Here is a 14,008-nt window from a genome sequence, read left to right as displayed (position 1 = left end):
CCATTCTACCGAGACCTGACCAGCTGCACCTGGACCCCCCTGCGGAGTCCCATTATTGTTGCTTGCAGAACCCCCCAACAAGCTTTTGTGCATCCAGATTCCCTCCCCACCCCCTACCCTGGACCTGGCTCTCCCACTGAGTTGCCCACACACAGATTGCCCCACACAGAACTCTCTCAACCCACACCAAGCCCCTTCACACTTGGATCCTGCCTTGCTGAGCCACCTTGCCCGCACTTGGCACAGAGGGGCAGAACCCTGAGGTGTTTCTGGGGCAGGCCAGGTTCTTGTGCTGTGTCAGCTGTGTCACTGCTGAGTCAGATTTCAGAGTAGCAGCCGTGTTGGTCTGTATCCACAAAAAGAAAAGGAGTACTTGTGGCACCTTAGAGACTAACACGTACTCCTTTTCTTACGGCTGAGTCAGTGTCCCGGGGGGAGCTGCACAGTGATTTCCCACCTCTGTGCAGCCAGTGGTCTGTGCTCCCCAATTCCATGCTGGAGCCTCTACATTTATATGACAAAATTTGCAGAATTTTAAAATATTTTGTGCAGAATTTTTAATTTTTTGGTACAGAATGCCCTCAGGAGTAATATAAAAGCCAGGGCTCACATTAGGTAGCAAGGTGGGCAATTGTCCAGGATCCCACGCCACAGGGTGCCCCTTGAAGCTAAGTTGCTCAGGCTTCTGCTTCAGCCCCGGGTGGCAGGGCTCAGGGCTTCAGTCCTACATGGCAGGGCTTTCTGCCGTGGGCCCCAGCGAGTCTAACACTGGTCCTGCTTGGCAGACCCCCTGAACCTGCTCGTGGACCTCCAGAGGGCCCCAGACCACTGGTTGAAAACCAGTCGTCTAGTGGATGAGATTTGGGTCTTCCACTTTCTAATCTATTTGTATGCTTTTCCCAGCTTTGTCAGATATGAATGTATATAAACTTTGTCCATCAGTTATCTCAATTGTATAATAGGGTAAGGAAGAAACTAAATTTCATAATGTAGGGATATGGTACCTTGCTCAGTAATAAGTGTTATGAAATGCAGGGAAATATTGTTCCTCATTGGAAGAGGTGGGAGTAGAACTCATGGTCTCCTACCTCGATTAGACCAGAGGCTATTTTGGTTGTGCAGAAGAAGAGATCTCATAAATAGGCTATGTCTCCATTACCACGGTAAGTCAACCTACGCTACGCAACTCCAGCGACGTGAATAACATAGCTGGAGTCGACGTACCTTAGGTCAAGTTCCTATGGGAGAAAATCTCCTGTTAACTTACCTTACTCTTCTCATCGGGGGTAGAGTACAGGGGTCGACTGGAGAGCGAGCTGCTGTCGATTTGGTGGGTCTTCACTAGACCCGCTAAATCGACCACCGGTGGATCGATCTCCGAGCATTGATGGTTATGTGGTGAGGGGTGTGTGTGTGTGTGTGTATGTATTCATGTATTCCCTCCCACCCACAACAGTGTGGAAGAAACAAAATAATTACAAAATATCCTTGTCCATTGGCATTCTCAATACTGGCTTTGTTTTGGTTCTTTGAGCAGGTAATGTTTCTTGACAGGCAAGGGCCTTTTAATTTTCAGTTCCGAGCCTGCTCACATGACTAGTATAAATCCAATGTTTAGTTAAATTATGGGTATTTTAGTTTCAGCTCTTTTTGAAATATAAGACAAGTGTTGATAGCTAGAAGTCTAATCTAAAAGTAAAATCTTTTAAAAATTTACTTGACACTGTCCTTTTAACTTCTTAATTTAAAAAAAAACTAGTAGGACTAATTCTAAACTTAAATATTTCAGTAGCCGGTGATCCCGCAGATCACTTTGCAGATATCAACGTGACAGAAATCCCAGTGTTGTGGGAAAATGTATTCTTTCCATCCTGGCAGGAAAAATCAAAGGGAAATTTATCTTAATTCAACTTAACTTGCACCACACAGGATGTCATGGGTTCTTACGATTATTCTTCTTATTCCAGTTCCAAGAAACTATGATCCTGCATTGCATCCATTTGAGGTTCCACGAGAGTATATGCGAGCCCTGAATGCAACAAAATTAGAACGTGTGTTTGCAAAACCTTTTCTTGCTTCACTGGATGGTCACAGGGATGGAGTTAATTGTATGGCTAAGCATCCACATAGTTTGTCTACAATACTTTCTGGGGCCTGTGATGGAGAGGTAAGTGAATTTGCAACAACAACAAAAAAGAGAGAGAGAATACAAACTTTTTTAAAAAAAAAAAAAAAATTTTGTATACAAGAATGGCCCTACTGGGTCAGACCAGTGGTCCATCTAGCCCGGTATCCTGTCTTCCAACTGCGGCCAGTGCCAGATGCTTCAAAGGAATGTATAGAACAGGGCATTATAGAATGCTCCATCCCCTGTTGTTCAGTCCCAGAATTGGTCAGTCAGAAGTTTAGGAATACCTAGAGCCTGGGGTTTCCTCCCTGACCATCCTGGCTAATACAATAATTCCTTTCACTGCACTTTCTATGGTCCCTATCCTGCAAGCAGGTCTAAGTCATGTGGAGCAACTTCCAGTATTGGGTTTGTAAAATCAAATTCTTGCTGGAGGTAGCAGTGACATTCACTTCAATAAAGACATTTTTAAAAAATATAAGGGAAATGTGATTGTAAGCCCACAAAAAATAGACGTGGCTATTCGGGGAAGGTTTGTTTTGAACTCCTTGGAACACATTTTCTAAAACTAGCTAGATTTCAGGCTGCTGGTGTCCATTTGACATGACTTTTCATGACATCTTACAGCTAGAAAACTACTAAATGGAAAAATGTTTTGGTATTCTTTTAACAGGTTAAAATTTGGAACTTGACCAAGCGAGAATGCATCCGTACTTTACAAGCGCATGAGGGCTTTGTACGAGGGATATGTGCCCGCTTTTGTGGTACTTCTTTCTTTACCGTAAGTATAATGTTGGTATGACGTATAGAGCATACTTCCACCATTGGTTTTCCAATCAGAAACTTACTGTAATAATTTGGTGAGCTTCTCTGTCGTAGCATGTTTAAAATGTCAGTAGTTTTTAGGAATAATGTCCACTAAACTCCATTTATATTGCAAACCTAGCCTTTTCTGTTTCTGAACAAAAATGTTTGGTGCTACAACGCATTTGTTAACCAAGACTAGCAATTTTCTGGTGTTCTCCCTTTAATAAGAGCAACTCAATTAATTTAAGTACGTTATTTTACCTACTGGTTTTGTATGGCAAACTGTGTTCATTGAAAAACACTATGAATAGTTACTATGATTCAAGATGGTTTCAGTTGAGTAATTAAAGTCAAAGTTCTGTCAGTAAACATCCTTTCATTGTCATTTTTTATATCAAGTATAAATGGGTTCAAGTGCACATAAACTGACTGATAAAATATCAGTGTTTGGTGTTCAAATGAAAACAGGACTAACATCTAACAGTGAAAAGCATGAAGTATGGAGAACAGAATGAGTTGATGGGTCCTCTTGTTAACAAAAATCTTGTATGTCCATCTACCGACAATGGACTGTGTATCCACTGCTCTGAAGTAGACACTAGATAAGTGTCATGGCGGGGGGGGAGAAGGTTTGGGTAGTTGCATAACATAGGAGCTTGAATCGTGTAAATAGAATAAATGTGTGTGAAATACTCAGAGCTAGCTGTATACATTTTCTCCAATGCTTCTAGGTTGGTGATGATAAAACTGTGAAGCATTGGAAAATGGATGGCCCAGGATATGGGGGAGAAGAAGAACCACTGCATACAATTCTTGGAAAGGTATAAAAACGTAGTTTTGGTTTCACACTTCTATTCTCTTGTTACTACTTAAGTTAGTTAAGCATGGTCTAGTGGGGTGGAAGGTGATTGATTGTGGATCTGGGATTTATATTTCTGCATTTTCTCCTGGGAATGTTTTATGTTTTTCAAAGACTCAAAAAATAATAGCAAATTTTTTTTAAGTACATCAGAAGCAAGAAGCCTGCTTAACAACCAGTGGGGCCACTGGACAATCAAGGTGCTAAAGGAGCACTCAAAGACGATAAGGCCATTGTGGAGAAACTAAATTAATTCTTGGTGTCGGTCTTCAGGGCTGAGAATGTGAGGGAGATTCCCAAACCTGAGCCATTCTTTTTAGGTAACTGATCTGAGGAACTGTCCCAAATTGAGGTATCATTAGAGGAGGTTTTGGAACAAATTGATAAATTAAACAGCAATAAGTCACCAGGACCAGATGGTATTCACCCAAGAGTTCTGAAGGAACTCAACTGTGAAATTGCAGAACTACTAACTGTAGTCTATCACCTGTCATTTTAAATCAGCTTCTGTAGCTATCCTCCAGTCATCTGGTAATGCGACGCCAATTTTTAAAAAGGGCTCCAGAGGTGATCCCGGCAATTACAGGCCTGTAAGCCTGATTTCAAGTACTGGGCAAACTCGTTAAAACTATAATAAAGAACAGTATTGTCAGACAAATAGATGAACATAATTTATTGAGGAAGAGTCAACATGGTTTTAGTAAAGGGAAATCGTACCTCACCAATCTACTGAATTCTTTGCGGGGGGGTCAACAAGCATGTGGACCAAGGGGATCCAGTGGATATAGTATACTTAGATTTTCAGAAAGCCTTTGACAAGGTCCCTCACCAAAGGCTCTTACACAAAGTAAGAGGGAAGGTGCTCTCATGGATTGGTAACTGGTTAAAAGATAGGAAACAAAGGGTAGGTATAAATGGTCAGTTTTCAGAATGGAGAGAGGTAAATAATGGTGTTCCCCAGGGATCTGTTCTGGGACCAGTCCTATTCAACATATTCATAAATGATCTGGAAAAGGGCGTAAACAGTGAGGTGGCAAAATTTGCAGATGATACAAAATTACTCAAGATAGTTAAGACCCAGGCAGACTGCGAAGAGCTATAAAAGGATCTCTCAAAACTGGGTGACTAGGCAAAAAATGGCAGATGAAATTCAAATGTTGATAAATACAAAGTATTTCACATTGGAAAACATAATCTCAACTATACATACAAAATCATGGGGTTTAAATTAGCTGTTACGACTCAAGAAAGAGATCTTGGAGTCATTGTGGATAGTTCTCTGAAAACATCCACTCAATGTGTAGCGGCAGTCAAAAAAGCGAACAGAATGCTGGGAATAATTAAGCAAGGGATCGATAATAGGACAGAAAATATGTTGTCTCTGTATAAATCCATGGTACGCCCACATCTTGAATACTGTGTGCAGATGTGGTCGCCCCATCTCAAAAAAGATACATTGGAATTGGAAAAGGTTCAGAAAAGGGGCCACAAAAATGATTAGGGGAACGGAACGGCTTCCGTATGAGGAGAGATTAAATAGACTTGGACTTTTCAGCTTGGAAAAGAGATGGCTAAGGGGAGACATGATTGAGGTCTATAAAATCTGGTGTGGAGAAAGTAGATAAGGAAGTGTTATGTATTCCTTCTCATAACAGAAGAACTAGGGGTCACCAAATTAAATTAATAGGCAGCAGGTTTAAAACAAATAAAAGAAAGTATTTCTTCACAATATGCACAGTCAACCTGTGGAACTCCTTGCCAGAGGATGTTGCGAAGGCCAAGACCATAACAGGGTTCAAAAAAGAACTAGATAAATTCATGGAGGATAGGTCCATCAATGGTTATTAGCCAGGGAGGGCAGGAATGGTGTCCCTAACTTCTGTTTGCCAGAAGCTGGGAATGAGCGACGGGATGGATCACTTGAAGATGATTACCTGTTCTCTTCATTCTCTCTTGGGCACCTGGCACTGGCCACTGTCGGAAGACAGGATGCTGGGCTAGATGGACCTTTGGTCTGACCAAGTAGATGGGAGTTAGGTTGGAGGCGACTCTTGAGTTATATCTCTAGTTAATATTGCTGTGAAAACAAGCCCTTAAAGTGCTCCATCTGTTTGGCTTATTAAAAAGATTGAGAGATGCCTTGAATAGAGTGTATAAGTACCTTCATGGGGAGAAAATACTGGACTAAAGGGCTCTTTATTCTAACAGAGAAAGGCATAGCAAGAACCAGTGGCTGTAAACTGAAGCCAGACAAATCCTAATTAGGAATTAGGACAAATTTTTAGCAGTGAAGGTGGTTAACCATTAGAACAAACTACCTATGCAAGTGGTGGATTCTCCATCTCTTGATGGCATCTTATTGACTGGATGCCTTTCTGGAGGATAGTCTGTTAGATGGAAGTTATTGGGCTCAATACTTTGTTAACTGGGTGAAATTATCATAGGTCATTATACAGGAGATCAGACTACATGATGATGGTTCCTTCTGGCCTGCATCTATGAGATGTGATAGTGGTTTTGTTTTAAGTAACTTTAAAAAAAAAAATCTGATTTTTATGACATCCTGCACCACAGTGCACATATTTTGATGGGGTTTTTTGTATATGAGCTAGGGAGAGATTTTAAAATTAATTATGGTACTTCCATAAGGGAAATTGCTAACAAGATTCGGCTATACACTTTTGTGTAACATATGGGAAATACATTAAACATTTTAAAGTTTTTTTTTTCATGTAGGCTATATTACCACACTTTTTAATATGTTGTACTTCAAAGTAAAATGTTCAGTCAGACTGGTTTCAAACTGTCTGAATGACACTTAATACAGGTTTCACTATAAATATAATCAATGAAAATTTACAAAAAAGAACCTGCAAACAGAAAATGAAAGGCTACAATATTCTTAAAATAGCTAAATGTGAAAGACTACGACATGTTCAGCAGAGCATGACGATTTGGTCATCAGTAATTTAAATAATAAATGTAACAACTTGAAAAACTTGTTATACAAATTTGAGTTGATCATTCCTGTAACTAAGTTCTTTTGCCTTTAAAGACAGTGTACACAGGAATTGATCACCATTGGAAGGAAGCTGTATTTGCAACTTGTGGGCATCAAGTAGACATCTGGGATGAACAAAGGACCAGTCCCATATGCTCTTTGACATGGGGTGTTGATAGCATCAGTAGTGTTAAATTTAATCCAATTGAGGTAATGTTTTCTTTATACATACTATGTCAATATTTTATTTGATCAGTACGAGAACTAAATCATGTTAACTTTTAGAGATTCATATTAAACTCTCTTCAACTGTTTGTTCCAACTGTAAATTTCCAAAACAGTATTTTTAACACCGTTATATAGCATGCGTTTATTTTATTTATTTATTTTTAAGTGGTGACGTTGCTTCAGTAGGTAATACTGAAGGTAGTCTTTTGTATACATACTAAATCAATGACCAACATTGTGTTGAGGGGAACTTTGTGATGGGATGAACTGTCCTTTAGATTAGCTGGTGAATATGTGAGAGAATTACCAGTTCACAAGTGGGGAAAAAAGGATTGATTTCAGTTTGGTGAAAACAAAGTTATTTCTGAAAAAAGCCCTCGAATTGACTGTTCAGCTGTACATAAAGAATAGTGAACCCATTTACTAATGGTTAAAGCAAATAGAACACATTTGATACCAACATTTTGTTTTGACAAAGGAGATTCAAGATCATGTTCCTGTTCTGTGATTGCTTTTATTCAAACAGTTTTCTTAAAATTTTAAGTGTCATATATTAGAAGAAAGTGGCTATGTCTGTACTTAAATTAGCAAAATAGCAGTTGCTTAAATATTTAGTGTAAAATATACACCATATATACTAGTTCATAAGCTGAATGTTTTTGGTAAAAAAGTGACGCATCAAAGAGCGGGGATCTGCTTATAAACGGGTCTACACCAAAATTTGATGATTTTAAACTCTATGAAATTATATAAAATCCTATTGGCTGGGAACAGCGAACCGCGGCCACAGAGAACTAAGGGGCTCCATGCCTGCAGATGCTCCAGGTAAACAAAATGTTCCAACCTGCCAGTGGCTTACCCTGACAGGCCGGGAGCAAAAGTTTGCCGACACATTTATTGATGTCAATACTGCAGCCTTTTAAAGTTGCAAAGTCTTTGTTTAGTGGACTAGATTGGCTTGGAAAGAATACTAAAAGAGCAGTGCTGCAGATCTGCATGACATTTGACCCAGGCATTTTCACAAAATGCTATGTCTTACAAGCCACTCAGAAAAATACAATGAACGATAGTGTTATAGCACTGGTGTCAGTCTGCTACTGTGTAATTTGATCTCTTCATGTATTTCTACCAATGGACCTCATAAGTCTTGAGCCAGTATGAAAATATAACATGCAGAATTGGTGGAATCGCTAATAAAATTGAAATAGCCCGTTATCCCCACAGACATGCCAATCTACAGGGCTGCTTTGAAATAAAGAACAATAATAATTTGACAGTGATAAAGCAGGTGACATTCCTATACAAAATCTATAACTACAATAATAATATACTATTTTCATACTAGTATTTAAAATGAACAACGGTGAAATCAAAAGAGAAATCTGCTTATCACGCAATATTCAAACTTAAAGTTGTTGAATATACAGAAGCAAAAAATAATTGCGCCACTGCTCGTGAATTCTGTATCAATGAGAAGCAATTAAGAGAATGGCAAAAAAATAAAAAAATACTAAAAGGCATGCCAAGAAGCAAGAAAAAATGTCCAACAAGGTGCGCTTCATTTCCTGAGCTGGAGAAAGATCTCAATAATTGGGTTGTTGAATGTTGACAAAATGGGTACATTGTCACTAGAACTGGAATTCGTCTGCATGCTCTGCAAATGTTGAAAGATGACAAATACAAACATTGATGGATTAATGACTTGTAACATCAGCGGGTTGGTGTAGTCACTTCATGAGCCGTCATAGTCTCTGTCTTCATCAGCGAACAAAGATAGCGCAAAAGCTGCCGACAGATCTGGAAGAAAAAATTGAATCTTTCCAAAGGTTTATTATAAAATATCAAAAGGAATATGCATTTGAATTGTTACAAATAGGAAATATGGATGAAACACCAATGACATTCAATCTCCCGAGCAACAGAACGGTAACCGGTGTTGGTGGAAAAAACAGTTTTAATTAAAACCACTGGCCACGAAAAAATCCATTTTATGGTGGTTTTTTCTTGTTTGGCAAATGGATCAAAGCTCCCTTCTGTTCTGTTCTTTTTAAAAGAAAAAGCTTGCCTAAAACCTTGAAATGTCCTGCTGATGTCGTCATATGTGCTCACAAAAAAGGAGGGATGGATGGATGAAAGTGGGACTATTGAATGGCTGGAAAAAGTGTGGAATAAGAGACGAGGAGCATTTTTCAAGAAACCTGCTATGCTCGTTTGGGACATGTTCAGGGCGCACAAGATGGATGGAAAAAAAAGGGAAGGAGGAGGATCCTGGGAACTACAGGCCAGTCAGCCTCACCTCAGTCCCTGGAAAAATCATGGAGCAGGTCCTCAAGGAATCAATTCTGAAGCACTTAGAGGAGAAGAAAGTGATCAGGAACAGTCAGCGTGGATTCACCAAGGGCAAGTCATGCTTGACTAATCTAATTGCCTTCTATGACGAGATAACTGGCTCTGTGGATGAGGGGAAAGCAGTGGACATGTTGTTCCTTGACTTTAGCAAAGCTTTTGACACGTTCTCCCACGGTATTCTTGCCAGCAAGTTAAAGTAGTATGGCCTGGATGAATGGACTATAAAGTGGATAGAAAGTTGGCTAGATTGTCGGGCTCAATGGAGAGTGATCAATGGCTCCATGTCTAGTTGGCAGCCGGTATCAAGTGGAGTGCCCCAAGGGTCGGTCCTCGGGCTGGTTTTGTTCAATATCTTCATAAATGATCTGGAGGATGGTGTGGATTGCACCCTCGGCAAGTTTGCAGATGACACTAAACTGGGAGGAGAGGTAGATACGCTGGAGGGTACGGATAGGATACAGAGGGCCCTAGACAAATTAGAGGATTGGGCCAAAAGAAATCTAATGAGGTTCAAGTGCAGAATCCTGCACTTAAGATGGAAGATTCCATTGCACCGCTACAGATTAAGGACCGAATGGCTCGGCAGCAGTTCTGCAGAAAAGGACCTAGGGGTTACCGTGGACGAGAAGCTGGATATGAGTCAACAGTGTGCCGTTGTTGCCAAGAAGACCAATGGCATTTTGGGCTGTATAAGTAAGGGCATTGCCAGCAGATTGAGGGACGTGATCGTTCCCCTCTATTCAACATTGGTGAGGCCTCATCTGGAGTACTGTGTCCAGTTTTGGGCCCCACACTACAACAAGGATGTGGAAAAATTGGAAAGAGTCCAGGGGCAGGCAACAAAAATGATTTAGGGGACTGGAACACATGACTTATGAGGAGAGGCTGAGGGAACGAGGATTGTTTAGTCTGCGGAAGAGAAGAATGAGGGGGGATTTGATAGCTGCTTTCAACTACCTGAAAGGGGGTTCCAAAGAAGATGGATCTAGACTGCTCTCAGTGGTAGCAGATGACAGAACAAGGAGTAATGGTCTCAAGTTGCAGTTGGGGAGGTTTAGGTTGGATATTAGGAAAAACTTTTTCACTAGGAGGGTGGTGAAACACTGGAATGCGTTACCTAGGGAGGTGGTGGAATCTCCTTCCTTCGAAGTTTTTAAGGTCAGGCTTGACAAAGCCCTGGCTCGGATGATTTAGTTGGGGATTGGTCCTGCTTTGAGCAGGGGGTCGGACTAGATGACCTCCTGAGGTTCCTTCCAACCCTGATATTCTATGATTCTATTCTATGAGGTGAAAAATGTGGCCAAAAATATGAAAACTACTTTGGCTGTAATACCTGGAGGCTTAACTTCAGTTCTACAACCATTTTATATCTGCGTGAACAAACTCTTTAAAGACAGGCTATGGAAAATGTGGTCTGAATGGATATGCTCAGGCATGGTGAAGTTGACAAAAGGCAGGAATCTTATGAAGCTCGAAATCAGTCTGGTCACCCAGTGGATCAAGGATGCGTGGGTGTTCATTCCCTTGGAAATGATAGAAAAATCATTCAGGAAATGCTGTATCAGCAATGCACTCAACGGGTCAGAAGATGATGCCATATTTGATGATGACACAACAGAGGCTGATGATGAGAAGGAATCTGAGTCTGAGGACGACACTACCGACATTTACGATGATGATGATGATGCAGGTGCAGCTGTGACTGAAGCCAAGTTTAATTAACTGGTGAATTGGAGACTGATTCAGACTTTGAAGCATTTTAAGACTTTTTTGATCTCATTGTTCTAAGTTACTTGTTTTAAATATCCATTTACTGATTTTAAATATTGACTGTAATTTTGAAGGTGAATGGTATTTGTTAGATTACGTTCAAATAATTACATTCAAATAATTCTAGCAAAACTTTTGAGCGTTTCTTGTAACGCCAGCTTTTAAAATATAGCAAGGGTTAGCAAACTTTGGCTCCCGGCCCGTCAGGGTAAGCCACTGGTGGGTTGGGACGTTTTGTTTACTTGGGGAGTACTGCATCCATCCAGAGCTTGGGGCGTCTGTCAACGCTCCAGGTAAACAAAACGTCCCGACCCACCAGCAGCTTACCCTGATGGGCCGGGAGCCAAAATTTGCCAACCCTTGCTATATTTTAAAAGCTGGCATTACAAGAAACACTCAAAAGTTTTGCTAGAATTATTTGAATGTAATTATTTGAACGTAATCTAACAAAAACCTGTTTCAGTTATAATAACTGAACAAATCTGTATTCACCTTCAAAATTACAGTCAATATTTAAAATCAGTAAATGGATATTTAAAACAAGTAACTTAGAACAATACGAGACTTCAAAAAGTCTTAAAATATTCGCCTGAAATATAGGGTCGGCTTATGAAAGGGTCATACAGTTTTTACTATTTTTACCTATCTATCTTGGGAGGCTTATAAACGAACGGGCTAATGAACAAGTATATACGATACTCAGTGTCCTGGTTTTTTTTTGTTTTGTTTTCATAAGTTTAGAAGGTGGTACCTGATATAATGGCATGATTATTTTTTAGATGTATCTTTTGGGAAGCTGTGCTTCAGACAGAAATATTGTGCTGTATGACATGAGGCAATCAACTCCATTAAAGAAGGTAACTTTGTTTTCTTGCTGTTTTAATGATTTGTTCATAAAATGTTGATAGCAGTTTTGGTAATACAGAAAGACTTAAGTAGCATGTTAGTATGGAGAGGCCCCAGACAGTTTAAAGTTAGTCCCTGACACAGTAAGCATTGGGGATTTTGGACCAAGTGGGAGTTCTGTGAGTGTCATTTCTTTAATTTAACCTAATCTGGGGTGTGAATTTTTATGATTTAAGCCATGCAAAGGGTTTAAAAAGGGCCCTCTTTTCATATCAAATTGGCTGTCACACTCTCTCTAATTCATTGTAAAAGTGTGTCAGACTGGACATAAGAGTCTTAAGGCTTGTCTACACTATCCGCAAGATAGATGGGCAGAGATGGATCCAGCCGGGGGTCGATTTATCGTGTCTAGTATAGATACGATAAATTGACCGCTGAGTGCTCTCCAGTCGACACCGGTACTCCACCAGAACGAGAAGAGCCAGCGGAGTCGATGGGAGAGCATCAGCTGTTGACTTACCGCAGTGAAGACTCCGCGGTAAGTAAATCTAAGTACGTCGACTTCAGCTATGCTATCACATAGCTGAAGTTGCGTATCTTAGATTGACCCTGCACAGTAATGTAGACAAGCCTTTAGTTATGTTAATTTAATGTAGTGTTCCTACACGTGTGATGTTTTTTCTTGCCAGAGGGGGAGGCAAAGTAATTTTTTTTTTTTTTAACTCTTAAAAGACTGTCACTCTCAAAAAAGGAGTTCCAGTTTAGGCTGTGCTGAAAAATTGAGCTTACACATATTTACAAATGGAAATAACAAGTTTTTCTTGAGCTTGCTTGAGTTAAATGGTGTGATCAATAAATTTCTAGTTAAAACTGAATAAATATTTTGTCGAATAACATTTATATTTATATAAATTATTATACACAACATGTGAGTTGTCACTTGTCTTTACAAAAACATTTTAGGCAAACCATTAAATGTAAGATAATTCACAGTTGTGTATTTATGAACAGATAATGTGGTTACTGGGTTCAAGGACTGACTCAGCTTGATGACATTTTTGCTTCTATGGGAATGCAGTGTTCTGGCTCTTTGTTATGCACTGAGAGTCCCTATGGTGTATTATGCAGTCTGTCCCCACACAAAAAAATCTGTCTTTGATGTGAGTGGGAGCCTTGTGTGGGGAAACAAGCACCAAACATCAGTGTAGCCTCAGTGATGATCCAAAATAATGTGCTTAGAAAGACTTAACAGAACAGTATATCTGCTCTTTGATTTAAAATAAATTAATAAATTTTAAAAAATCCTGACAGCAGCATAGGTCTCTTGTAAGAGAATGGAAATACTTCAAGATTTTTAGTATGTGAGAAAGTGCTTTCAATGGGAGGCAACTATAGCTCTGCATTCACTCTATTCCAAGCCATCATTATTGTTTATTTTTCATACTTAAAATAAGTTCTTAGTTCTGGTAGGATTACTAATGTAACTGAGTGAGTGAGCTGGATTCTCCTCTGTTTCACTTATCACTTATAGTTGAGGGCAGAATTTGGCGCACAAAATCTCTCATTGGTGATGATGTGCTAGCCATAACACACAAATAAATGTGAAAATAGACTTCCATGTAGTTTAAAGGAGCCTGTCAAAGTTAGGAACGTAGGCTGTGTGGAGATGTAGGAATCCCCATTCAACAATTTTCTCGCTGTTCTATGCACTTCTGCATTGAAGAGCTGTTGTTCTTTGTTGCTCATGAAGTGAGCTGTAGCTCACGAAAGCTTATGCTCAAATAAATTTGTTAGTCTCTAAGGTGCCACAAGTACTCCTTTTCTTTTTGCGAATACAGACTAACACGGCTGCTACTCTGAAACCTGTAATGAGGTGCTGTTTTCTTATAGAAAAGCAGTTTAAAAACAAAAAAAAGAAGAATTCAAAACTAGAAGTACTGCTGCTGAAGAATGGTAAATGGTACACTGATGATACAATGGAAGTCTATTTGGAAGTCTTTGAAAAAGATTTATTTTTAAA

At 39.7% G+C, this 14,008-nt stretch overlaps 1 protein-coding gene across 3 annotated transcripts in view; it reads left to right on the top strand.

Moving 5' to 3' along the window:
• The window catches only part of DCAF13 (DDB1 and CUL4 associated factor 13), a 44,337-nt gene that overhangs the window by 2,884 nt on the left and 27,445 nt on the right, over nt 1-14,008 (top strand). Inside the window, exons 2-6 of one of the 3 annotated variants that reach the window (XM_038391773.2) lie at nt 1,968-2,167; nt 2,802-2,909; nt 3,667-3,756; nt 6,850-7,005; nt 11,922-11,999. In XM_038391773.2, coding sequence (XP_038247701.1) covers nt 1,968-2,167; nt 2,802-2,909; nt 3,667-3,756; nt 6,850-7,005; nt 11,922-11,999 — 632 coding nt within the window. The remainder of the gene's footprint in view (nt 1-1,967; nt 2,168-2,801; nt 2,910-3,666; nt 3,757-6,849; nt 7,006-11,921; nt 12,000-14,008) is intronic. The other 2 variants (XM_043507462.1, XM_043507463.1) reach the window with 2 other exon arrangements.

This window comes from Dermochelys coriacea, chromosome 2 (assembly GCF_009764565.3).
Source record: "Dermochelys coriacea isolate rDerCor1 chromosome 2, rDerCor1.pri.v4, whole genome shotgun sequence".
NCBI lineage: Eukaryota > Metazoa > Chordata > Testudines > Dermochelyidae > Dermochelys > Dermochelys coriacea.
This window is presented reverse-complemented; position numbering and strand designations above follow the sequence as displayed.